At 42.9% G+C, this 27,241-nt stretch overlaps 1 protein-coding gene across 2 annotated transcripts in view; it reads right to left on the bottom strand.

The window, feature by feature from the left end:
- The window catches only part of TP53BP1 (tumor protein p53 binding protein 1), a 37,330-nt gene extending 11,861 nt beyond the window's left edge, over nt 1–25,469 (bottom strand). The window contains exons 1-15 of one of the 2 annotated variants that reach the window (XM_075764498.1): nt 25,445–25,469; nt 19,852–19,983; nt 19,703–19,772; nt 19,545–19,632; nt 19,239–19,309; nt 18,435–18,593; nt 17,871–17,952; nt 16,835–16,980; nt 15,461–15,581; nt 15,039–15,130; nt 13,567–13,769; nt 11,299–12,526; nt 2,258–2,377; nt 1,417–1,653; nt 816–873 (exon numbers count right to left, since the gene is read on the bottom strand). In XM_075764498.1, the coding sequence (XP_075620613.1) occupies nt 816–873; nt 1,417–1,653; nt 2,258–2,377; nt 11,299–12,526; nt 13,567–13,769; nt 15,039–15,130; nt 15,461–15,581; nt 16,835–16,980; nt 17,871–17,952; nt 18,435–18,593; nt 19,239–19,309; nt 19,545–19,627 (2,600 nt within the window). In that variant the 5' untranslated portion in view covers nt 19,628–19,632; nt 19,703–19,772; nt 19,852–19,983; nt 25,445–25,469. Of the gene's footprint in view, nt 1–815; nt 874–1,416; nt 1,654–2,257; nt 2,378–11,298; nt 12,527–13,566; nt 13,770–15,038; nt 15,131–15,460; nt 15,582–16,834; nt 16,981–17,870; nt 17,953–18,434; nt 18,594–19,238; nt 19,310–19,544; nt 19,633–19,702; nt 19,773–19,851; nt 20,133–25,444 lie in introns of those variants that run through there. The other variant, XM_075764497.1, reaches the window with a different exon arrangement.
- Between the last annotated feature and the right edge of the window lie 1,772 nt (nt 25,470–27,241).

The following is a 27,241-nucleotide window of genomic DNA, read 5'->3' as shown; positions in this document are numbered from 1 at the left end:
GTAATGACAGTCATAAAGCAGACCCTGAGAGATCAAGTTCATTCTATACCCACAAAGACAACCCATCCTTCAACCAGTGAGGAATGACTGCCACTCAGCACTGAGGCATGATTACCATCCAGCATGCAATCCTGCGACAAGAGATACTGAGTTTATTTCAAAGTTTTCTCACTGCTTCAAACCATTATACTTCACTCAGATGACCACAGGTCACACTCTTCTGACTCAGATTCTTATTAGTACTTACAAACCGTACTCCCCAAAAGCTAAAATCAAGCAATGGTAGGCATCAAATGTGAGATAAGATGAATACATACAAATCAAAAGACCAAAGGAATAACTTATGTTCTGGTCAACGTGTTAACTGATTTCAGTACATCGGTGACCTGGTTATGTTTCTATCAGCTTCATATCAAAAAAGAGAATTCTCTTTCAGAACTCCTCAGGGATTCTTTGCAGAAAATCGTACGATAAGGAAAGAAAGCAGAAAACCACACATTTGAAGTTTAAGAGGTGGATAGGGCAGAATTGCATTCCAGACTGCACAACACACGAATTTCTGCTTTGACTACAATCAGATGGAGGCAAAATGCTGACATTAGTAGGAAGCACAAACCCCGTAGTGAAAGAGCAGGCGGGGCACCCTTGCCTATGTACTTAAAACCTGCTGCAAGAGCTAACAAGTTAATGTCGTGGCTACTGCTAAAAGCATTCCATGCTTCTGTGTCTCATTTTAAATTTTTTTTCCCTGCTGCTGGTGACGAACAGAAAAAAGGATCTACCCAGACCCTCTGCGCAGCAACAAGACCCATTACCTGGCAGCAGCCCCGGCAGCAGGAGAGGATCCATCTTTCCTGTCACTGGCTGTAGGCTCTGAAACAAGAAGGAAGGGAAGGATGATTTCGGTGTCACTTGAACAGACTCTCCTGCCCCTTCCAAGTCCCCCACACTCAACAAAGAGAGGGGTTGAGTAAAGCTGAACAGAGGGTGCCCAGGCCTCCCTGCCTAACTTCTCATCACAGACCTGAGTTTCTACAAGTTTTAGACTACTAGACTGAACATCACTGTTCTGATTAAAAGGGTATCAAACTTTTTTGTCCAGATTATATTTTTAAAATCTTTTCCCTCCCAATATAATCAAACTCCAGCTCCCGTCCTGTGATGTTGCCACTATACATCACAATTTTTAGTCTGCTGGAAATACCTTTCCTCACAACAGAGGCCTCTCCTGTCACTCCATCCTTGCTTAGAGCATTGCAGAAACAGAGAAACAAATTTAAGTGATACTGCTCAAAAAGAAAAATGAGAAAAATCACAGAGACTCAGAGACTGTCTCAGGAAATGCCGCAAAGAGTATATGAGTTAGGGCCGAGATTTAGTAGGACCTGTATATGTTTCAAGGTTTCATCCTCTTACTTTCCAAGCTGAATGGCAGGGACTCCTCACTCCCATCATTCACAGGGGTAACAACGTTCATTCGCAGAGAGAGTTTTGCGTCAGCCTCAGGAACCACACGAGAATCTCCTTTCTCGCACACTTCTGACACATCTGCTGATACCATTGCACTTTCCACGGTGACATTGTTGGTCCCCATTGAGCCCTCTGCTGTAACATCACTAGTTGCTATAGTGCTGTCTGGGCAACTATCATCCACTGAAAATAGGAAAGCAAAAAAGTAAACCAAAAACTAGCTACTGTCATTCACACTGCTCGGGTTCAGGTCCTGGTTCCATTTTCAAGATGCTTCACTGCATACATTTTACTAGCAGTTGTGCAGTAGTGGAAAGTCCTATCTAGAGTTCTGAAGCACCAAAGTTCTGTAGCACGGGCATCATCCTTAGCTTGCCACAGAATACTTTACTATTACACAATACACACTTCCTTTCATCCAGCAAATGCAGGGTTGCTCTGTGAACCTAGCAGAGGAAGTCCTGCTAAAAGATGATGAATACTGGGAACAATCTTCTTTTAGTCTAAGCTCCTTCACTACTCAGAGGGGTCTTTTGCATTCTTTAATGGAGTTGTATGCAGGAAAGCAACAAGTGCAAGGAAGACACGTTCCATATCACCCCATACTCAGGGAGCAAACACCTTCACTAGAGAACATAACAAGGAAAGTGTGAAGAAGAGATGAGCTGTCCCCATAGAACAGCAATGCTTTTTGCCAAGGTAGGTTTGAGCTGTCCCATCAGATCCTGCATCAAAAGCTTCCAAACAGGCTTTCACTGCAGAACAGAGCCATTCGGGTCAAACTCACCAATTGGTGTGCTGTGTCTTCTGGGTCCCATTTTAAGCTGGCCAATAAGAGGTGGCGTTATGCTGGTCAAGGGCTGAATGACGTCACCCTCCTTTGGCAAAGTAAAATGAAACGGGGTTCCTAAGAGACAGAGAGCACCAGGATTACTAATTTCAGGGGAACACTTTGGTTCAAATACCAAATACATAGATTCACTGTGCTGTGGAAATGGGGAAAAGCATAACCCTGGTGCTGTCCTGTACTAAAACCCGCCTGAACAGTTACTGGTTTCAGGACAGCTGCTCTAACTGACCTTCCTCACATTTTGTGTGGAAAATCTCTCTCTGTGAAAATCTGGTCAACTTGATGCAGCTGTCCCCAGGTACTAGGTAAAAGTGAGAGTAAATATCCTGACATGAATAGGACTTTTACAGAATGCAGCTTTGCTTCAGAAATGCTCAGGATTTTCCACAGAAAAGGGAGATGAAGCCAGAAACAGAAATGAAGGTTAGCACAGAAGTGAATTGGCAGAGCTATGTGTTGCCTGAATTAATAACCTGAAACTTACACAGAATGATGGTTTATCATCAAACAGCCTTAGATCAAAGGTCAGCAGATACACTTCAGATAGCCACGTATAAGCCCAAACAATTAGTAGCAGTCAATTAAGGGTTAGATGATGACAGCAGAAACTTGCCTGGAAAGTAAGCTTTAAGAGAAATAACAGGTACTGCAGTTTCATAACCAGCTGCAGGCTGCCACCAGGAGTTGACCTCATCCTCCTATCCTATCCAATACTTCATAGAATCATAGAATGGTTTGGGTTGGACCTTAAAGATCATCTAGTTCCAGCCCCCCTTGTTGTCCCAACAACACCCTGGGGTCTGCATGGTCTATGGGCTGAGGTAGCCTATCCCATCAGGGAAACCACGCCTTGGTGGATTAACCATGTGCGGATCTTGCAGGATTTAACAGATAAAATATATTAAAAACCTAGCATAATGCTCCCTCCTTTTGCCTCACCCCATGCCATTTATTTGCAAACCTTCAACATCATATAGCAGTAATTTGCAGCCTGCATTCTTCCCAAATTGCATAGAAGTATTTAACAAAACTAACAGAATAGCCATTTCTTCCCCACACTGAGGTCAAAAGAGGTTTTCATCACCTTTGTCACCATCCTTCCTTTTCCTAAAACTGTGTTTCTTCTTTGGATTTCATTCAAGATACCACTTGAAAAGTGCAATTTACATATCTCCTGAATTTTAAGAAGCATGTATTAAAAAAACCCCAAAACTAAACAGTATTGGAAAATTGTTAGTTAAGGTCACGAGAATACAAATTCAAGGTACTTAAATTCAAAAGCTAGCACTAGATACTCAGATACAACTTTTAGTTATAGCCAGATGCAGTGCTTCATTCTTCAGTTACACAATATGCTGACATACAATTTACACAACTACCTTGTGGCAAATGAAGCCATAAATACATGACAAAGACATAATCCCCTCACAGAAAAAAATCCCGAACAGTGAAAAGCTATCTACTGTCGATCTGAAAACTTTGAAAACCATCACTTGCTCTGTTGTCACAAGTTTTAAAGATACAGTTCAGCAACTGCAAATCCTTGAAATCAACCTGTATTTTTGCAGTGGGCAGGTATTTCATAGTGCAATGGTACTCACACTTTGTGGGTACACCACGTATTGAAACTACCATTCCTCACAAGCAGCTTATGAATGCCTGTCATATCATGACCTATAGCAAATCTCCATTTAAAAAGTGTTTTATTTAAAAACGGAAGCCTTTAGAAACTCTACTGAATTTTGATCAATTTCGTACCACAATCCCTTCTAGCCTACAAATCCACATTTGGCAGGCTAGTAACAAATAATCAAAAGAATTTATGAATCATAGAATCATAGAATGGCTAGGGTTGGAAAGGACCTCAAAGATCATCTAGTTCCAGCCCCCCTGCTGCAGGCAGGAACACCCTCCACTAGACCACATTGCCCAAAGCCTCATCCAACCTGGCCTTGAACACTTCCAGGGATGAACTGATCAGCCTGCACTTTAATAAGAGATAACCTAGTTACTAAACCAACAGATACCATCAGAGAAAATAAACAAGCTTTCACACTCACAAGACCTGTAAAATATGTGTATGCCTGAAAGCTTAATTGCTTTCACATAACTGCATCAACTGTTGTAACAATGGTTATAAAGGTTAATTTTCTATACAAACTAATTTGCTTGGGTAACACTTTCACAGGGAGAGCTGGACGTTTCTAGCACAGTGCCGATGGCAACTACCTGCGTAGCACAAAACTGCACCCTCATAATGGAAGGAGACAAAGGAATCTCCCAACACTGTGTCAAACTAAGTGAAGCAGAGCTATCATCCTCTTCTCTTCTAGATGAAGAGAGATGTCCCACCACTTCTTCTGCATATTGTGATGCTTCTTGCACGCTACTACTACATGGATGGCCAGCCTGCAGCTCTCAAGCAGTTCAAGCACAGCTCCCTCTGCTCTAGTTCTCTCCTGCTCATCACCTCTACAAGAGCTGTGGCACACGTACTGTGGCTGTGAGCCACATGAAGATCTACAGAGAAGGCTAGCAGTAGTGGATGGCCAGTCTGTTTTCTATGCATATAGAAGGGAAGGAAAAACCCCAAAACCACCACCCCAAGGAACCCCATGCCTTCTATGTAAGAACTTTTTCTTTCTCTTTTAAAAAGCCCTTTCTTAGCTCTGTTCTTAAATCATTAGCACAACTATTTAATAGACAGGACAAAAGCTTGATTACATACATTTTTCTCCACTGGTAATTCCTATCTAGCTGTGATATATCAAAGGACCTCATTAGAAAATAACAACTTTACTTCCACAGTCTTCCAGATTAAGAATCAGCACTCTAGACAGGCCTGAGGCAATGTTAAAAAGCTTTAAGAGCTTGACAACATAACTCTTCATTATTTTAATAAAAATATTAACTTTTTATTTAATGTGGTATGCTTAAACTTTATAACTATGTTAACTGTTTATCTGTTTCTTCTTTATTTTATATTACCAGTAAAGAGATAACTTTCTGAGTTAAGTTTTTGTATGTACAAAGTTGTACCATCTACAAAAAAGATTTTACAGAACCACAACTTCTAGAAACTCCATAGAGTCCTAGAAACAGACTTCAATGAGTAAGTATCTTTCCTGTATCTCTATAGTCAATCGTGTTCTAGCTTCTGAGCATTTTTTAGTAAAGTAACTAAACACTTAGTATCTTATTCAAGGCAATTTCAAAACCAAAAAGACACCCCCCCAAATCTCACCATCCAGTTTCTACTGCTTCTTGGACACTTCTCCAAGATCCTTCTAGTCCTCACCCAAAGTTTGTGCTTACTGATGTATGCTTCCTAATGTTGATAAGGGATTAGACTCCTATTGGAAATAACTACTACGAGAACAAAGCTGCTTTAAGAGAAGAAGGATGCTCTAAAACTCTTCATGCCTTAAGGACTGAGTGATGGTGAAAGAGCAAACATCATTCTAGATACTTTTCCACCATGCTTCATGAGTCTGAAGACAGCAGGCAGAACCATCTCAAAAGCCTGAACACTCTGCTGATACCAATCAGCCCTTTAGTGTAATACAAATGCGCAAAACACAACCACCAGCATTAATTTCCAAGTTAATTTTCTCCAAACAGTGGCTTATTGTTCTCTTTCGCTAGTAAATCCAGCCACCTGTGATGTGTTTAAGTTTCACTTATATTGTACTTGAAATGTTTTTTCTTAGATAAAGCTAACAAGGGAAATGTCACCTCAGGTTAAATGCAATTTTGTTCATGGTGTCTTAAAAAGGAAGTTTTGGATTGTGAGCTCTGTGAAAGGCTATACTGAAGCGGAACATAACATTCAATCTCGTTATGCAACTACAGCCACTCATCTTTATTTTATCATCATCTCAGCAGTGTACTGCCAAATGTATCATTTTATTTAATAAAATCTATACTGTTCTTAAGTTCAAAAACCAGTACTATTCACTTGACTATGCCAAATTGTCTTAAGAAACATGCAGTCCCAGCATACTAAATGCCCTGGACTTGTTCACAGAAAAGTTAATTGGGGATCACAAAATGCAATGGGATCAGAACACCTTTGAAGTTCCTGACCAGTATTTTGACCAGATCCCCTCAAAGCATTATTTTCTATATAACAAAGCTTTTTTCTTCTTTCTTCTTAAAGGCAATTAAGAATACTGTATCTAAAACATCATCATTCAACTTCATGTTGAGCTCCAGCAATCTTTGCACTTCCCTAATAGGATTAATAGAAGGGAAATAGATTTTCTGATACTAATATCAATTTCCTCCATTCTTGCCATGTGAAGTTTCTACATAAAATTTAAGTTCTCAGACTTCAAAGTTTTCAGAATTAAGGGGCATCAAATGAAACTAACACCTGGTGAAATAGAGTTGTTTTTTTACCCAGTATATAATTTAAACTGTCAAACTTCCTACTGAAGTAAGCTTTGCAGCCTAAAAGTTTACAGATGTTCGAAAAAACACACACGGAAATGCCATGGTGGGAGAGAAAAAACACCTATTGAAGATATCAGAAAACAAAGACATCACTTCAGACTCAGCATGTTCCTAAACCACACTTTTCTTGATGATGAAGGAGAAACTTCTTCAGAAGTATCTCCCCACTGCATTTTTGCCCTTATATTCATCCACATGCATCTGCTACTCAATACTGGGGGAACTTGTATACCAAGCTAGATTGATGCAGTATAACTGTTCTTCTAACTGCTGTAGTATCTCAATTCACAGAGACCATGATTTTCAGTCTTTAATTCAGAGTTATCACAAAGGCACAATGACCTATTGCAAGCCACTGAATGGGAAAGACTGAAAAAACCCCACCCCAACAACAAAGCATTAAATGCTCTAACACTAACAAAGAATCTGGTCGTCTTTGTCCACAGAGTATCTCAAAACCTGGGGATTCAGATTTTATGTGCAGTGTCCAAAATTTGTCACTGAAGCTTCCCCTCCCCCCTAATTTGAAAAATATAGTATGATTCAATTGTACCACTTATAAGCAATATTCAAAACTTTCCCTAAATATCATTAGCGAGACAGCCTCCAAACTTTGGATAAGACGTTGCTAAGACACATCTAATTACCACAAATTCAGACCTTAAATCTGAAATTGATGACTTTACCATCTTGATTGACAAAACCACTCACCGAGTTGCCTCCAGCATGTTACTTGCTTAGCACCAGTTCCCTAAGTCAACAAAGATTACTGTCAGAGAATGCACTAAATTAAAAAAGTCATTGCATTTCTGGCCAACCGAAATACTCTACTTTCGTGCTCAACAATGAAGCAGTTTGCTATAACATTCTGAAAGAAAGTGATAGTCACTAGTTATGGCATGTTGAAGGAATGGAAAACCAAAAAAGCTCCCAAACATCTGACTGGTCCTAATGCATTCAGAAGAATGGGTGCAAAAGTTACATCAATTAAATTGTTATGATAGCTGGTATATTAAGCAGTGCTTAATTCATATGACTATGTTATTGGGATAGTGGAGTTTTTAAATCTAAAAAAAGACTATATCAGAACCTCTAAAGCATGGGAATTTTTACATGACTAAACATATACTTAGCTCAAAATAAAGTAACCACTGCAGAAGTTGTTTTCAGATGTCAGTGAGGTTAAAAATCTGCAGCCACAAGGATCCATACTCCTTGAAAATAATTTGACCTTTATTTTATTTTAAAATAGGTCAACAGATACTTATAGCAAAGTCTAGCTTGAAAACTGCTATTATGTTTTGCTAGAAGTCTCTCCAAAACTGATAACCTGTATAAGCATTCAAATCTCTTTTACACCCCTCACTGTAATCTAACTTCTACAGGTATCAATATTTACCTGTTGTTCTTATCTTACAACATAAGACACTACCTTCATCCTATTTTTTATCATCTCGAGTTCTTTCTCACCAGTCATACTATTAAATGGTTATCTTTCTCAAATGTGTCAGCAAATTTGGTATTAAAAACAGACATAAGTATTACACTCAATCCTTTTCATCCGTCTCCATCTAGCACTTCAAAGTCATCTCACCTACTTCTGTTCAGACATAAAGAAGAAAGCTCTTCATCTTGCTCCTTTTTGAAATCTGCCATTTTGACCTTTCCAAACAGGATCACATGTTCCAGAAGTCAGCACGGTTCAAGGTCACAAGAACTGAAGAAAAGGGGAGGGAACCATGTAAAAACAAGCTCAAAAGGCTTTCAGGAAGAAACAGCCAAAGCTGCCATAACAGCTGAGGATCAGTTTGTAACTGGAAAAGTTAAACTAGTAGTTCAGAAAACAGTAACAAAAAAATATTGGACTCATGAGACTGATGAGAGAAGTTTTGAAGCAGCATACATCTCTCAAAAAAAACCCCAAACATAAATTGGCAGAGGAAATAAGAGAGATGTCCCTTGCTGACAAAGAATAGAAAACTGTTGAGACTGGTTATCCACTGAGTACATAAAGGGAAAAAGAAGGCTGAGTGTTAGGAAATGTTTTTTAAGCAGTATATCTTACACTAATTTCTCAAATGGAAAAACTAGAAAACATTACAAGTTGAACAAAGCTCTGCAGAACAGACTATAGGGCTACAATACCATGACCTTTGAGTGGCAAGAGAAATTCTATCTAGCCCACACCTTTATAGGTTCAACAAATCAAAATCACAGATTGGTCAATCTGAATCTATCAGATGGTTCACAAACATCTTCCCTGCTAGACATCTCTTTTAACTCTAATAGCACTGCACAATTCTATTGAATACAGAATCACAGAATGGTGGGGGTTGGAAGGGACCTCTGGAGATCATCTGGTCCAACCCCCCTGCTAAAGCAGGTTCACCTAGAGGAGGCTGCACTGGATTGCATCCAAGGTGGGTTTCGAGTATCTCCAGAGAAGGAGACTCCACAACCTCTCTGTTCTTCCAGTGCTCGGTCACCCTCAGAGCGAAGACGTTTTTCCTCATACTGAGATGGAACCTTCTGTGTTCCAGTTTGTGCCCGTTGCCCCTTGTCCTGTCACTGGGCACCACTGAAAAGAGTCTGGCCCCAGCCTCTTGACACTCGCCCTTTATTTATAAGTATTGATCAGATCCCCTCTCAATCTTTTCTCCAGGCTAAACAGACCCAGTTCTCTCAGCCTTTCTTCATGAGAGACGCTCCAGTCCCCTAAACACCCTCGTAGCTCTTTGCTGGACTCTCTCCAGCAGTTCCCTGTCTTTCTTGAACTGGGGAGCCCAGAACTGGACACAGTACTCCGGATGTGGGAGGTGTGTCACTAGGACAGAGGAGAGGGGGAGGATAACCTCCCTCAACCTGCTGGCCACATTCTTCTTAACGCACCCCAGGATACCATTGGCCTTCTTGACCACAAGGGCACACTGCTGGCTCATGGAGAGCTGGTTGTCCACCAGGGCTCCCAGGTCCTCCTCTGCAGCACTGCTTTCCAGCAGATCAACCCCTAACCTGTACTGGTGCATGCGGTTATTCCTCCCTAGGTGCAGGGCCCTTTGTTGAACTTCATTAGGTTCCTCCCCACCCAACTGTCTAGCCTGTCCAGGTCTCCCTGAATGGCAGCACAGCCTTCTGGTGTATCAGCCACTCCTCCCAGTTTTGTATTGTCAGCAAACTTGCTGAGGGTACACTCTGTCCCCTCATCCAGGTCATTGACGAGCATGTTGAACAAGACCGGACCCAATACTGACCCCCGGGGCACACTGCTACCTACAGGCCTCCAACTAGACTCTACGCCGCTTATCACAACGCTCTGGGCCCTGCCATTCAGCCGGTTCTCAATCCACCTCCCTGTCTACTCATCTAACCCACACTTCCTAAGCTTACCTATGAGGATGTTATGAGAGACGGTGTCAAAAGCCTTGCTGAAGTCGAGGTAGACAACATCCACTGCTCTCCCCTCGTCCACCCAGCCAGGCATGCCATCACAGAAGGCTATCAGATTGATCTTCTATTGTACTCTAACTGAAGGACTTCGATAACTCACAGAGCATTAACTACCAAGCAAAAAGAGTTAAATAAATCTCTACTAAAGTACTGGTCTGTTCAGGAGATGTAAAGACAACCATCACCTATTGACAACTAATGTTTTCAGACCCTCAACTTTCATAATCACCAACTTCAGGAGGCTGGAAGTCACCTAACCATCATCATAAGACAAGGTAAACTCTCTCACTCCCTGATCCTGCAGTTTAATGAAAGATTACTTAGATCTCAAAAATGCGTACAAGAGAAAGCTCTGGTAAAACTTTGTTTTCTATTACTTTCTCATATGAGGAGTACAGAACTCTATGTTTAAAATGAAGCCAACTAAGAGGCAAAAGCTCCACAAAATTCAGGTATAGCATCCCACATTTCTTGTATAACTACACAACAGCATGTTAAATGGATTTCAACGCATCATGACACCACCTGCCAAGCCACAGCTTATGTGCAAGTGAAAAGCCATTCTACCTTAAAATAATCTCAAGATAAATTTGCTGTATTAGTTTCTATCTCAAAGCTGCTTTATACACCCCCACAAAGAAAATTCTCTGCTGAGAATGAAAAAAGCCAAAAAGGGAAAAAAAGTAAGGAGACCTACAAGACGGAAAGTGCAGACTACGACACATCCTTTTCCTTTCAAGGACACTACTGCTGTTGCTTGGGGTGGGGAAGTTACAGCCAAGGTCACAGTATTCTCAGTAGTCCAAGCTGCTTTGCGTTTCTGCCAGAAAATACTGCGCGAGAGTGTTAGGAACAAGAATTACCTTATCGTTCTTGCCTGCAGTAGTGTGACAAAGGGGAAGAAAAAGTAAAGGCATGTTATGCACATAACAGAGTAACTTGTAGTGCTCCTCTTGAGACACTGTTCAATGCACGTCCAAGACCAGTGCTCCCTGAAAACACTGAGGATTGTACACAGCTGTCCTTGACATCATTCAAAATATACACTTGTGAACTACTAACCTAAATTCACTTACCACTGGAAGGACTTGGGGATTTAGCAGTTGCCTTTTCCCGTGGCTGCATCTGCTCTTCTTGTTCCAGATCCACTGTCATAACAATATCCTCCGTATTCTTTGACACCTGATTCTCCTGCTGAGTCACCAGCATGTCAGCCTCTCTCTCTTTAAGTGGTGGCTGATCCCTTATTATCTGTCCTAATTCTGAACAACCTGGATGTTTTTTGGCACACAACTCCACTTCCGATGGAACATCACTCTTTAACTTAGGAAACAAATTCTTGTGCTGTTCCAGTAACTCCCCTACAGAAGGCTTAGATAAAACTTTATTGAGCTTTGGCATGTTTTCCAAAGCAGCCTTAAAGGACAGTTTATCCATGTTCTTCACCTCTCCAGTGTCAGAAGTACAATCTTTTGAAGTTTCTTTTCTCCAGCTTTCTGGTCCAATCTTTTCTAATTCTTGGGCCTGATTAGACAAATTTTTGCTATTTTTACAAGAACCATCAGCAAATTCCACTTCCCTATCCTCATGACACTGTACTTCGCTTTCAAGAATAAACCTCTGAGAAAGCATTATATTAACAACAGACCCATCTTCATTTATTTGCTTCTCTTTTACTTGCAGTTTTTCTTCTTGTTCTTCACATTGAGTCTCAGGAACAGCCTCAGGTTCAGAAGTCTCTTCCAATGGATAATCCTCAGATTGTGCTTCTCTACCCTGAGTATATGACAAAATCTCAGGCAAACCAGACTGATCTGCAGCAGACTGACTTCCAGAAATACATTTGATCTCCCGATGACCTGTAGGGGCTAATGACCCATCTGCTGCTATATCCACACTAACTAACTGCATTACAGGTTTTCCTGCAGTCTGTAACTCCTCCTTTTTTGTTTTTTCACTGTTTTCAGAGAGGGCTTGATCACCTGCATCCAGCCTCAGTTTTATGTTGTCATTCTCCACAGAACAGAGTCTCAAGTCTGAGGCCTTGCATTCAGACATCATCTCTACCTGAGTAGTTTCACTATCTTGGCCCATGTTCAGAGAGCTTGAACTGACCTCTGTATTTGTGGGTTGGCTACATTCACTTGTGGAAAGCATCAGCTTACAGGACTCAGAAGGCTGTGACACAGAGTCACCTGTAGGCGTCTTTGATAAAGCATCTGTGGGTCCAGAGAGATCTCCTGGAGCAGCTTTTGCTTCTCCTTCGTGCTGCTTCTCTGGGCTCTGAGTTGGAACAAAGATATCCTAAAATGAAAAAGTGGGACATGGAGCATCAGGGCATCCCGAGGAAGACTGTTTATTTGTTTTTCCTAGAACATTACACTGGATTATGGAGCAGAGCAAGCTCGGTGCAAAACTACTGATTAAAAAACCAAAAAAATCCCCACATTTATGAGCGCCATAATTGCCCTGTTCTTGCTGAGAAAAATTATCACCACCCATTGCCACAGAGATACTAGAAAGTAAAGTCACACACAATCCTTGGTACACCTCTCACAGTACCAAATCATGAAGTACAGGTCAAGTATGGTCAAGTGTGGCAAACTAGTAGCTATTTTTCTAGGGTTCTGGAAAGATTCTCTTGAGGAATCTATTACATTAGCATGAAAGCCACTTTCAGCTAAGGAGAAGCCCTGCTTCGACTACTGAAGTCTCTAGTACAACCTTCATTTTCTGCCTTAAATTGATGAAATTTGTAATATTAAGCTATAAACCACCAACCGTCTGTTAAATCCATTTGAACAGTAATAACTTCCAGAATCAAAAAGCCCAAAGGAAAAAACAGGTAATAAGCAAGTTGAAAAATGCAGTAATTGAATTCTAGCCTTGTAAGAGAATACAAATGCTTTATTACAAAACAGCTGCACTTTCTCCATGACAAATGATGTTAAGGTCTATCCTGATAAAAGTCTAATTTATGGCACAGTTTGAGATGCATGATGCCCAGTTCAGCATCACAAAGCAACAACCCTTCAAAGAGAAAAAGAAAAAAAGAAAAAAAAAACACCACAAAAAAAGTTTCTAGCATAGATTAAAAGACAACAAATTTTATGTTCAGTAACTCACTATGCCCTCTTAAGCTGTTGTGCATTTTTTCTGCAGGATAAACTGCAGCACAGTATGATCAACATATAACTGTGACTGGTGGGAACACGGAAGCTCATGAGAACCAGCTTAGTAGGGAAGCTCAAAACAGAAGCACAGAGGCTGACTCACACACACATCTTCTGCAACAGCCATATAAAAAGATATCTACATGAAAAGATATCTACATGAATCCTTACATGAGAGAACTCTGGTTGTGACGGTATGGGTAAAGATCCAGGAAAGAAGGTTGGGGCATTCTGGGACACTGGAGTTGAAGCCTGTGGCAGGACAAGAGGTCCTGGTGGGATACATGGGATGGCCATCTCCACTAGCGTATCTCCTCTCTGCTTCTGCATCAGCTCTCTTCCTTCTGCAGGGACAGATAAATCCATCTGTTCATCTGGTTTGAAAGAGCAGAAAATACATTACTAGCAAATTCTTGTGTTGTGCCTAGTTTCCAACATTCCGTTAAAAGACTTGTCTTCATTGGCATATGCAACTTTCTCATACTTTAATGGGTGAATCTAAAATGTCCAGGTAAATTATTGGGGGGGGGGGGGGGGGGGAAGAGATTAAAAAAAACATCCATATTCTTAAATTTAAGGGGGGGAGAAAGCGTTTTGTTCAGAATTCATATAACTATTTTGCTACAGGTCTAGAACTTCTACAATTAGAAAAAAGTATCTGAAATTTATAAAAAGTATTTCTTGGAGGTTTTTTTTTTTCCTTTTTCTATCTTTATAAATTGCAACCAAATTCAGACTCCGGCTAACAAAATATCTGTTCTAGAAGTATTTCACATTCTGTGACAAGAATCTCACAAAAAGGAATGGTGATTTTGGATCATACTAAAAGTCTGTGTGGATGACTATCTTATCCCTGACGGTGAACAGGTGCTTAGATAAAATGTTTAAGAACCAAGGTATAACAGAATCATAGAATGGTTAGGGTTGGAAGGGACCTCAAAGATCATCTAGTTCCAACCCCCCTGCCATGGGCAGGGACACCCTCCACTAGACCAGGGTGCCCAAAGCCCCATCCTACCTGGCCTTAAACACTGCCAGGGATGGGGCCTCCACAACCTCTCTGGGCAACCTGTTCCAGTGCCTCACCACCCTCACAGTAAAGAATTTCTTCCTAACACCTAATCTAAATCGACCCTCCTTCAGCTTAAACCCATTACCGCACCATACAGAAGAATCCTTCTAGAATACACACACACAACATACTGAAGCTTTTTAAGATATTGTGCAAGTCATCCAAGTTAAGGTAAAATAACTGTTACGATGCGATCCTCTGCCCTTTCAACTGCCTTAACAGTACACACTTGATACAGATATCTGCCTGTAGCACGAATGGCTTGTCCCTAAGAAAGAGGGACAATCACAAGCAGCAATCTGTATCCCACACAAAGTATTTTCCATCTTTCAAGTGAAGGGGAGCTAGCCAACCATACTAATTTTATTATGATAGCTATGCAAGAAATATCAACAGCACATCAGCTGTCTGAGTTACAAACGCAGATCCACCTTCATCTACCTCTTTCAGTGTTCTCAATCCTGCTTTACTCTTTAAACGTAATTTTAGCAGGTTTTGAAAAGGCTGCATGCTCAGGCTAAACCACAGAGCACAGAAACACAACCACTGACCAGTATGCAGAAAATTTTACCTTTTGCTTGCTCCAGTTCAGTAGGACTGCTAGGGACAAGAGCATTGGATCCAAAGGCAACAGGAGGAGGAATAACTAAGCCTGAAGAGACACTGCAGACCAAGAAAAGGGAACATGGAAAAGATGACCATACATCACTAGAAAATGCGTTAACTTCTCCTCAAGTGTAGCTCCGGCTTGTCACAATATGAGTCTTGGAGAGTGTCAGGCGTTCACTAGCAAGAGACTTGAGAAATAGCCATTGACCACATAGGCATCATTAGTCAATTTCATCACAAGATAAAGCCATGCTCCTCTCATAGTGCAAAATTAAAATATTGATTGCTTAAAATAAAGCACAAGTCCTTGAATAAAGATGAGAATGGTAGAAATGCACTATTGCAATTAAGCTATTGCAATAGTTTGGGGGTTTTTTTGCTTACGTGGGATGATTCTCCTGTACAAGGGATCCCTGTCCAGAAAGCTGCAGGAGTTGCAGACTGCGTGCAGGGGTGCATGCCAGCGAACTTCTCTCTTCCACCGTGGTTACTGGACAGCCGCTCCCTGCAGCAGTTTTGAACAAAAGGAAATAAGATTAGAAATATGGCCAATAACCAAGTTGATCAGAAAATTCTGAGGAATGATATTCACACTACGGTACAGTTACTTCTCAAGTAGACAAGGACAAGCTGATTTTCACACAAAGTTGAAGAAGGACCGCAAGTGAAAGTTCAGTATGTGAAATGTGAATATAATACAGTTAAGGTGAAAAATCTAAGTTTGTACCCATACAATAGATTTTTATTAGGCCACACTGTAGAAGTAATCCTACTTGGGAATTAAAAAAAAATAATCCCCAATGGCTCCAATATCAGCACACTTGATCCAGCACTAGAATGCAAATGCAGGCAACATTCTTACAAGAAAGACACCGTGCATTGACCACTGACTCAGTGTGAGTAGGAGGTTGTTTTGAACCTTCTGGATACAGAACGTTCATGCACAAGATCATACTGGTATAGACACAGTCGTACACAAATTAAAACTAAATAAAAAGCACACAGTGAGACTTCATTTAGCTCATGCTTTATAAACTGTGACAAAGTTGCCTTTCAAAACTTCATTTTCTAGGCCTTTCACTATTAAGATTGTTAAGAACCTTTCAATTTCTTTATTAGCCTTTCAGTTGTGAATACCAAAACCAGACACAGACATCCTCCTAGCAAGACATACAGTGATGACCTCTCTCCTGATCCTATTTTATGTAATCTGTTCTCTTACAGGGAAGGAACATTAACCTAGATGACAAATAAGACTGACCAAAATTGTGGTATGAAGTTTTGATTGCAGGAATTCTGTCCTATCCCAAACAGCAGAATAAGGTGGAATGTTTCGCCAAAATCACCCAGCATAAGAAAGTCTACAGTTATCTGCCTACATTACTGATCCACACTTTAGATTGTGTGTCACTACAAAGGGTGAGCATTGTTATTGCCAGTTTCAGAAGAGGGTAAAAATTTGGGTTTTTTTAAATTTTGTTCTTCAAGGGGCACAGAAAAAAAGGAAATTAAATGTATTTAAACAAGGCAGTGTAACTGTTCTAACAAGAAGTGACATTTAGCCATTGCTCCATAGTATAGTGAAAGAGATGGTGGCCTTTCATTTCCAAAGCATTCTCAGTTTTAGCAGAAATTACAAGAAAAAAGACTCACAGCACTCTGTACCCTAAAACATTACATGCCTAAAAAGATCAAGTAGGAATGATGATTATGATGATCTCTGGGACGGACGTTTTGGCTCTGCTTGTCTATTGTTACCTGTTGCATTATCCTCAGGAAACATCTCTTCCTGAGTTGACAAGATATCCGACTCCTCGTGACCAGAATCAAGGGATTTCTCAGTTTTAGTGGAGTCACAGACAGGCATTTGTTTCCTGGTATGCTCTTCTGCTTTGTGCAGTGTTCTGGAAAAGCAAGACACAGTCACTGACCTGAGAAATGAAGTAATACTGCAAGACTGTAAAGAAAATATATCAGCACAGATGAAAGGTATTCATTTGTGTATACCACGGGGGGGGGGGGGAGGAGTAGAAGGAAGACTGACCTCTCTCTCCTGACAAATTAACATGTTCAGCCTTCACAAAATACATTTTCAGGATTGTTTTGTAAGTTTTCTACCAATTTAAGTGATGCTTAAATGGAATGCAGATTGTTCTACTGACATCTATTCAATGTGGATTCTAGCAATTTTGTTTCACCTCTTCTTTAATATTATTTTGTGGCAGACTATGACAATAGAATAGTATTTAGCTCATCTTGTATCAGGCATAAAAGATATATACACAGTTTTCAACAAACTGAAGTTTCACATTTAAAAATAATTTAAACTATAAATCTTACAATAGCAAATACTCAAAAGCATCCTGGAATAGACACCACTTAGGCTCTAGATTTCTTCTGTGAGGCTAAAGCCCATGCTGCAGTGATTAAGTCATTTTGAAATAACTTCTGTGCCTTAAACTGAATTATTACTTTTAATATATTCAAGTTGTTTAACTTTTAAGAAAATTATTAGTACGTTTTATTATCCAGTGCACTCTCCCTTAAAAATAAATCTATTGATATCTTTGTGCGCAAGACTTTGACACCACCTCTCTTCTCAGCTAGGAATGGTGCAAGCACTCCTTAGTCAGCACTGCTGCAAAATGGTCTCATCAGTACTTTATCTTTCCCTTCACTTTTCTCTTTTGCCTAGAAGCCTGAACCCTCCTACATCTAAAAGTCCAGTAAAAAAGACACAAATCCACTTCCAAAATGTCAGCAAGAGACCTACAAAGAACATGGACTGGTTTACCTTTCAGACTCCTCTGGCTGGCATTCCAAAGCAGTATGTGCTTCTGTGCTGGAGACAGTTTCTGTGCTATCCTCACGCAGTTCTAGCAAGAGGAAAAAAAAAAAAAAAATTTGTTACTTGGGTCACCTATATTAATATATAAAAGAGAAAAACATCTAGTTCTGTAAGTTACACAAATATCAAGACAAGCTTTATATGAAAAAAATTAATCTTGAACTATCAATGATAGCAACAATAACAAAAAAGGACAAGATAAGGTTTTTTACCAGGGAGGGAATTCAATATCAGATTGTCTGAATATTCTGGAAACAAATTAGGAAAGAGAGGTGCAAGAATCAATGGCAGCACTTGCACAGCTACAAGAAAACAAATAAACTAGCCCAAAGGTTAGCAAAAGGTTGCCCAAAGAGAAGGCAAAATTCTTTTCAACTACCAACTGTGAATTCATTTCTGAAAACTACTAATACTGTAGTTCCTGTCACAGAAACACAATGTCTATAAATTAAAGAAACTAGAGATAATCAACAGAGCAACAAAAGAACATCTAAAATAATTTTCACATACCATCTTCAGTATTGCTCTTCACAAGTCTGGAAGAAGGGACAGCAGCTCCAGGGTGAAACTGATGCCTAGCATCTCCTTCGCTGGGCACGAAGTCACTCTCCAAGTCCTGGCTCTGTGAGAGCTCTAGAGCTCCAAAATGCAGCTGTGACATGCCCGTATCTAATGCCAAACATCCATAAATAATACATATTTAAATTAAAAAAAAAGAAAAAATCAAAGAGCCATCTATCATTTTATAAGAGCAAAAGATACACTCTCTAACAAAAGTATTTAGGCTACTGCTGAAACTCTGAATAAACTAACAGACTCTGATCTCAGCTGTACTAATTAAAAATGCGGTAACAGAATAGGGACAGTCACCATTAATTCCAAAACCAGTGTTAATCAGCAAGGTCTTATGTAACACCATTAGGTACTGCAGCAGATCTGGATTCTGTGATGAGAAAACAATCCTGATAATACATAGCCTGTGCCTGAAAGTCCTTTGATGAGCACAACCATTATGCCAGGAGTTCTTTACTCTGCCATAAAAAGGCTCCATCTCCTCACGGTAACAATGCAACTATGCCTCCATCACTTCTCCTGTCTCCCAAGATCCTTGTTAACAATTATATGAAATCACCATTTCTTTTTTCAAGCACCAAAGCATACAGATCAACTTCCAGAAAAAGATACCAATTTCTGACCCATTATTACCAGCACAACTACCCCACGTGAGACAAGTGAGGCAGCTGAACTTAAAAACTACACAGGTGGTTGATCAGATTCACAGCCCCAAGAAGAGACCTGAAACAGAGAAGTTACCTTCTACGCACGGCGAAGCAGTACAGTCCTCAACATCACCTTCACTTCTTGCTCCAGCCTTTCCAAGGGCACTGCAACAGAAAGACTTATACACATCGCTGTCGGCTTTCCTGCAGCCTACTTATGTTCCGAAGGGTAGCTTCGCGGCTGCAGCCCCTGACCAGGCGCTCCCGAGCCCTCCGAAGCCCGCACCCTGGCGCAGCCTGTCCTCCACGCGCGGAAGGAGAAGCCCAGGAGGAGGCGGCCGAGAGCCGCCGCGCCGTGCCAGGGAATGGCGGCCTCCGCGGCCCAGCCCGGCCCACGCACCTGCTCTCTCCGCCGGGCGGTGGCACCGCCTCAGCAACGCGGTCCTGCGAACCGGCGGCGTCCGAGTGGGCAGGGCTCTCCATCGGCTCTACAAGCACAGCGCCGTTAGCGCGGCTGCGGCCCCCCGGGCACGCCGCAGCCCCGCGCCCCGCTCTTACCTGCGGATCGCTCTCGGGCCGCCCCGCCACCCGCGGGTGCGCGGCTGCCGGCAGGACAGCAGACGATCTCCTGCAAGACAGACGTACAGGCCGCGTCAGGGCAGGGCAGGACAGGGCCGGGCCGCCCCGCCCCCGCGCCGGGCTCTCACCAGAACGGGGCTCGGGCTCCGCCGGGCCGGCAGCCGGCGGGCCAGCACGCTGAGACAGGCCTGCTCCGCGTCCTCCTCGGCTCCCGCGCTCTCGGGCTGGGAGTCCTCCACGATCAGGCGGGGCGTGTCCTGCTGCGAGAAGCCAGGGTCCAGCTGGCTGCCGCCGCGCTCCATACAGCGCGCCGCGGGGAGCGGGCCGCCCGGCAGAGCCCAGCCACGGCCCTACGCCGCCGGACCGCCACCCCGCGCCACACTTCCCGCGGCCGCCATCTTGCAGCGCGCCGATTGGCGACGCGCGACCCGCCCGCCCCGCGCCGCCGGCGCCGTTACCAGGGAGACGCCGGCCCAGGCGCCGCCTGGCGGGTCTCGCGGTTCGCAGAGCGGCCTGGGAGTCGAGAGGGGTCGGGGCTGGCGGCAGCCTCGCCGCCGGGGGACGCGGGGCGGCGCAGGAGATAAGACCGGGCTCTGCACCGGCAGTGCCGCCCGCGGAGCAGTAACGGCGGCGGATTTGGAGCTGCCCCGCCTCACGTTTCCTTCAGCGAAGGGAAACGCCCACTCGGCCCCTCCGTGAGGAGCCAGGGAGACAGAAAACAGCCCCCTGCGCTCCGGCCCGGCCCGCGCCGGAGGCCTCGGTCGTGCCGCCGCGGCCGCGCTCGCTCCAGGGCGAATACAGCGACTTCCCGACTGGCGCAGGCGGCGGGCTGAGGAGGTTCGGCACAAGCGGCTTCAGCGCGGCGCCCTACCGACCCCTTTCGGGGAACGTACAAACCGGCTCCGGCACGGAATAGTGCTCATCCCGGAGAACCACAATCGTGTACATACATTTTTAGGTTTCACAGGAAAGTGAAATCTGATTGATTTCCCTGTGTTTATATTAATAAAGGGCAGTTTTTAAAGAAGCCTTAGGCACAAGTTGTGACAGCGTTGTTGTCTGTCAGCATTAAACTTTTTGCCTAAAAACTAGTTAGGTTGAATAGACTAATTTAAATCCACCTTTGCAAGCTCTCTTTTTTACTTCTGCACCTCTCTGTATTTCATAGATGAGAACTCTATATATTTTATTTAAAAACCTCTTGTAGAACCAAAACCAGAGAAGACTGAAAAAAATGATACCTGGCCTGGCAGAAACTATTATGCAAAGTTATAGACACAAGGTTGTACATAGTAAAACACTGTAAATACGAGTTTGTGTTAACAACTTTTGTGTGTAATGTGAAATCCAATTTTGCATATGCATGTTAAGAACATTAAACAGGCTATAAATATTTACAGTTCCTACACAGGAAGGATGCTTTAATGGTTGATTGTTCAGCTCCCGGAAGATGCTGCTTTAGCACACATTAAGCTACATTATTGAAAAGTTTTTCTGGTATACTAGTTTCAAAAATACATACAACTTCAGATATTGTCTGAAATTTGCCACAATGCCAAAGAACACCACCAGGCCTATGATTACTAAATCTTTCTTTTCAAAGATGACATTGTTCATAGGCCTTTGTTAGCCATCTAGAGAAGCCAGATTTCATGTTCACAAAATGTTTTGTCCCCGGGAACTGAAAAGAAGACTGGGATCCTGATGGGACAGTTGGCAGTCTATGATCCTCAAGTGTCTCAGAAGTTTTAGAATGGGCTCTTGCAGTTTGTTCAATTCCCTTCAAATAGAATTCTGCTTCCATCAGAATGAAAGCATTTCAGATGGTCTTCCTTTATGCCTACTCTCAAAATAAAATATAAAATTTCTCTTTTTTTTCTTTTTGGCAAAATAGAAAGTAAAGCTGTCTTAAAAACACAAGGATAGCACAAGTTCTCATTTTTTTAAGCAAGTTTATGGTATTCCACTACTGATTCTTGCTGGACTTACTAGTGGGTTTCCAAGCTTGCTACTGTCTTCCCCTTTAGAATAAGCTCCTTTTCTTATCGACAAAACATTAAACAACTATATTCTTCCTCATATCATCTTCTTTCACACTTGTATCCTGCCAGCACCTCTTATTAGCTTCTCCTGGGAAATATATGCTCTTCATCAGTGCATTTTAAAAGCTTAACTAAGCCAAGTCCTTCTTGAAACTTCAGATTGTCATCTGAAGGTGTTTCTACAATAGACACAGCTAACTACAAACTGGGGGGGGGGGAAGAAAATTATTGTGTTTATAACAACACGAGAAGTACATGCAAGTGGGCAGACATTGGCCACGCAGAATGTATATCTGGGAAGAAAATAAGAGAGCAGAAAAACAAAGAATGGATTTTGAGGAGCAGATGTCAATAAACAGCTGCCAAGTAGGATCTTGCAGCACAAGAAGTTACAAAGAGATGGCAGTTTCTTTACTAAAGGCACAAGTGCAAACTATCTTAATGCAAAGAAAGGGTAAGAAATGTAATAGGAGAAGGTGATTTGACTCAGGTATGACAAGGAAACAGAGGAAAGGAAACAAGGAAATCAGAACTGTATCAGCTTTCTTAAAGGATCAGTATAAAACAATGGCAGAGGCATACAAAGATGAAAATTAAAAAGGCCAGAGATAATCAACAGCAATGAGAAAATTATCGATAGACATACTAGTAAGAAAATAACAATCATAAGAATTGTTGATCTGCTGTTCTGAAGGAACACTACTGGGTGGCTAATGTCAAGAAGGCAGAAGCATTTACTATTCTTCTCTAAAGAGGTTAACAGAAAATGGGATCTAGCTCAGTTAAACAACAATGACAAAGGGCAAGATTTCAGCCTGGAAACAAGGCTGAAACAGGTTAGAGTGCTTATCTAAGCCAGATGTTTTAGAAACTGTTGACTCTAGATGACTTCCCCCAAAAATGTTGTCTTAGAACTGTTAACAGTTACCTTTCAAAACTCATGAGGTATCTGAAGGCTAGAACTGGCAAATGTGCCGGTCACTCTTTCTCAATCTTCCCTTCAAATCCTTGAAAACAAATCACCAACCAAATTACCAGTTTGTATCTAGAAGATAAGGAGAGGAATTAGCAGCCAACATAGATCTGTAAAGACAAGTCACATAACTTTGATCTGGTTTCTTCCCCTGTCAGAGCAACAGGCCTTATGGACAGAGGAAAAGTGGCAGAATAACAACCTTACTATAGTTAAGACCTTCAGCAGTATCTATATGGGGTTCTTGTAAGCAAACAAGGGAAGCATAGCTGTGATTAAATTTCTGTAAGATAAGTAAAATAACCTGTTGAATATCCATCCCTGGAAAGTAATCATCATCAGTTCTATGCCAAAAACAAGTATGTATGAGTGAGGGTCCAAACATCAATGTGCTATTCCTATTCTGTTCACTGTTTTCTTTAATCACCTTGGTCACAAAATAAGGAGTACACTTATTAAACCCACAAGGAATCTGAAACTGAGAAGGACTGAAGAAGAAAAAATTTTAAAAATGGTCTCAAAAATGGACAAAGTACAATGCAGGTGAAAACAATATTCTACAAAAGGAAAGAACTGACTGCACAAATTCAGGACAGGGCTGCTAAGCTACATGGCATTGCTATAAAATAAAGCAATCGGGGGTCATAGTGCCTGACAAACTCATGAGTCAGCGTCATGCTGCTGCCACAGAAAAAGATGCAAACAGCAAGGATTATGCTTATGTATACTATGCATATATGTTGGATGCACGATTTAATTCTTGTACTCTACACTGGCAAGGCCTAAGCTAAGCGCTACGTCTAGTGAGAAGATGGCAAAGGAACTGGTTATTGTAACAGTCTTCAAATAGAAAAAAGTTGATGGCAAATAATTTGATTTTCATATTCACAGTTTAGAGGACAGCTGTGAATTTGTTTACATGAACTGCAAATAGGTTTAAATTAAAGTAAGACAAAACAGAAATAAGCGAAAATGTTTAAAAAGTAAGGCTAATGAAGCTCTGAAGATTATGCAGTCTCTAAGATTTAAAACATTTTTTTTAAAGTAGTAACAAACAGATATAGTTGATCTTGGTCTGAAACAGAAAGCTAGACTAGATCATCTCCAGGATTCTCTTCCAATCTTATTTTTCTGCAATTCAATACTCTTGCATGAAGCTGGGTAGGACAAAATTGAAAGCTCAGTCCAGGCAGTCAAATTAGTAAATGCCAAATCTGCATCTGAGTTTTAAAGCTGACTACCATTTTTTGTGTTACATTAGTAATCTCATTTTTTCCATCTTTTTTATGCTATGAAAAAAAGCAGCCTGCTTTCTTCATAATATACAAATCTTTGATCTAAATATCCCCCCTCAATTTGCAGACTGCCTTTTTTCTGAGACCTATCATAAATTACAAATAGGGTGTGGCCGCCTTTATCTAAGAAAGAGGATGAAAGAGCAAAATTAATCTTTGCTTCCTCTCCCTTCAAAACAAAACATGTCCAGCACCAGGCTTTCAATGAACGAGGTATGAAGGCTGTCTGATTTTTCCTATTTGCAGTATTTTTTTCCTGAATTTCTTGTATCTTACAGAATTTGCAATGGACAGTTGAAGCTATAGTTTATTTTGTTCTGAATACTTTCCAATGCAAGTCTACGAATTAGGACGGGAAACCGAGAAACAGGACTCCTAGTACTCATTCTCATTTCTTCCACTGTGAATCCATTTCTCTGTGTCTCAGTGCAGCCCCAGGCCCCATCTTCACAACAGGATAGTATTCATATGAAAACCACGAAATTCCAGATCCTGATTTCAGGTGGAAATTAGATACCTAAACTAAGATACCTAACAAGAAAGCTAAACTTACTAAAGGAATAAGGATGCTGCTTATCTTTGAAAATCTAGGTTTAACAATTGTACTGTATTATTGCAATTATTATTTTCACGGGAGACACATCTAAAAACTACCTGGTCAATTTCTGTATGCATTACCCTCCGCTCTTCTAATCTGGGAATAAACACGGCATAGTATTTACCATTCTCGGGGTCTGTGAGTCCAGTGGCAAGTAAGAATGCCTGGCATGCTGCTGACTAAAGGTCACAAGGGGCCGATGTGCTTTATAAAACGAAAGTGTCTAGAGTGACCGGGAAACAGCTGTCCTTGCCTGCGCTTACAGCTGACCTGAGGCAGCGGCAGGGCAATCGCAGCCGCCCGCACTTGCGCCTCCCAAACTTTGCTGCTTGCAGCGAGCCAGAAAGCCCTCGTCCTCGCGACATCTGAACACCCCAGCCACCCCCGGCACCCCGGCCGGCCGCCTGCGGCCTGCCTCGCAGGGGCGCCCCGAGCAGGGCGCGTCGCGTCCGCGCTGTGACCGGGCCGTGCTCCTGCCCCGCGACGTGCGGCCGCAGCCCCGCTCCGCCCCACCGGTGAGGCGGCCGCTGCGCAGCGCGCCTCCCGAGCCGCTGCCGCCTCCGCCGCCCGAACCGCCGCCGGAGCTCCCCGGGCAGGACCTGCGCGGCGCCCCCGCCCGCAGCGGCGAGGCCGGGCCGAGGGGCTGGCTGGGCCCCGCCGCGCCTCAGCGTCCCCAAGGTCCCCAAGGCCCTCCCTGCGGGCCCGAGGGAGCTGCCCCGGCCGCTTCCCGGGTCGGTCTCCACCGGGCGGAGCACAACGGACAAAGCGGCCGCGGGCAGCGGGAGTCCGCGGCGCCGCCCCGGCCCGCTTTACCTGGTCTGAGCCGGCGAGCAGGGCCGGTACCGCCGCTTCGGGCGGAGGCAGAGGCGCTCGAACCACACCGCCGCCCCCGGCCGGGCCCGCCCCGCTGACATCAGGCGGGCGGCAACGGGCCGGACTCCGCCCGCTGTCCGCGCCGCGCCTGGGGCTCCAGCGCTGCCGCGCCCCGCCGGGGGCCCAGGGGCAGCGGCGGCTCCGAGGCGGAGGGGGATCCGGGCAGAGCTGCGGAGCGTGCCCGAGCGCGGAGGCGGGCGGAGGCCCGTCCGGCCTCGGATCCCCCGGGGACGGAGGCCCACCCCGACGCCCCCGAGGTGCGGGAGCCCGGCCCGCATCCTGACCCGTGGCGAGCTGTACCCCAACGCGTGGGACGGGCGGGCAGCAGGGGCTGGCACTGCTGGCGCAGGGCACCGCTTGGCATCGTGGCAGGACAGGCAGCGTCCCTCTGCCACGAGCCTCAGCAATGCTGCTGGCCCCCACCCTGACATGGCACTGGAGTCTACTTCATTATCTGCTGGATGGCAGAAGAAGGCCAAACTCCGCATTTATCTTAAGGCTGCCTGAGGTGTGAGAGCCCAGGCAAGACTAAGCGGTCTGGACATGCTCACGGGCATGGCTGTATGGACCTTGTGCTATCCTCCAAGGCTCTGGAGGGCATCCTGAGGCACAGCTGCATCCTCATTGCTTGGGGTGTGACCAAAGGCCTTGACATCATCTCCACAATGTGTTGCCATGGAGTTCCTGTAAGCTGTTACAGTTCTCACCTTCCTCTAGGACCCTGTCACAGAGCTGGTACTAACATGTTGATTAAGAATGATTAGGTTGGCTTTTATTTTTAACATAGTCATCTCATTCACCAAGTGATGGTTTATTTGTGACATTATAACATGTCCATATTCCTTTACAGCTCTCTGTTTTTAAATAAACACCAGTTTCTTAGATGAGGTTTGGCTGCGAAAAGATTGGGAACTCTTGCTCTAGTATGCAACTCCAGAAAAAAAGATGGTTAATGTAAACCAAAAAACTGTTAAAATATTTTAGAGCTTCTTTACTGTAAACACTTATTTAAGCACTTTGCTAATTCAGATGTGTCTTCAGAAGTCTAGTTTCTTTAGGATAATTGAATTTGACCATGTAACTTGTAAGTTACTGACATTCTTTTCTAAAGATGTTTGATTCAGGACTCATTAGTAAACTGTTCAATTATTGGCTTAAAGAGCAGTGGATGTTATGGTGTCTGAGAAGACCATCCCCTACCATAGTTTCATTAGATGAGCATTAAGGATGCAAAGGATAAGGATTAACCCACAAAATTAATTTTTTCCTGAGTTTGACATGTCAGGGACATCATAGCTTCTCTCTCACAGGTGAAAACAACTAAGAGTGAGACATTTTGAACTTTACATAGCTGTAAAAGAAAACTAGAGTGTTACAAAGAAGTTTAAGAAACATAACTAAAAGGAATCTCCTCTTCAGGAGGCTCAAGCTTTTAACATCACAGGTATCCCTACCACATAAACCTCATAAATATGTTAAATTCTACCTTCAGACTTAGTATGTGTCTGGCCACCGGAGAGAGTCTTACAGAACTTGACTGGTCTAGTGGCTAGAAAGCTCCTCATAATTTAGGAATAAAAAGAAAGCCCTTGCACTTTGGAAGCAAGGTCAGACTACCCAGGAGAACTATAGAGATGCTGTTTGCCACTGTAGGGAGCAAACTTGTATGGCCAAAGCTCAACTGCAGTTGAAGCTGGTCAGTACTGTGGTGGATAACAAAAAAGGCTTTTTAAAGTA

The sequence above is a fragment of the Balearica regulorum genome, chromosome 12 (assembly GCF_011004875.1).
Source record: "Balearica regulorum gibbericeps isolate bBalReg1 chromosome 12, bBalReg1.pri, whole genome shotgun sequence".
NCBI lineage: Eukaryota > Metazoa > Chordata > Aves > Gruiformes > Gruidae > Balearica > Balearica regulorum.
This window is presented reverse-complemented; position numbering and strand designations above follow the sequence as displayed.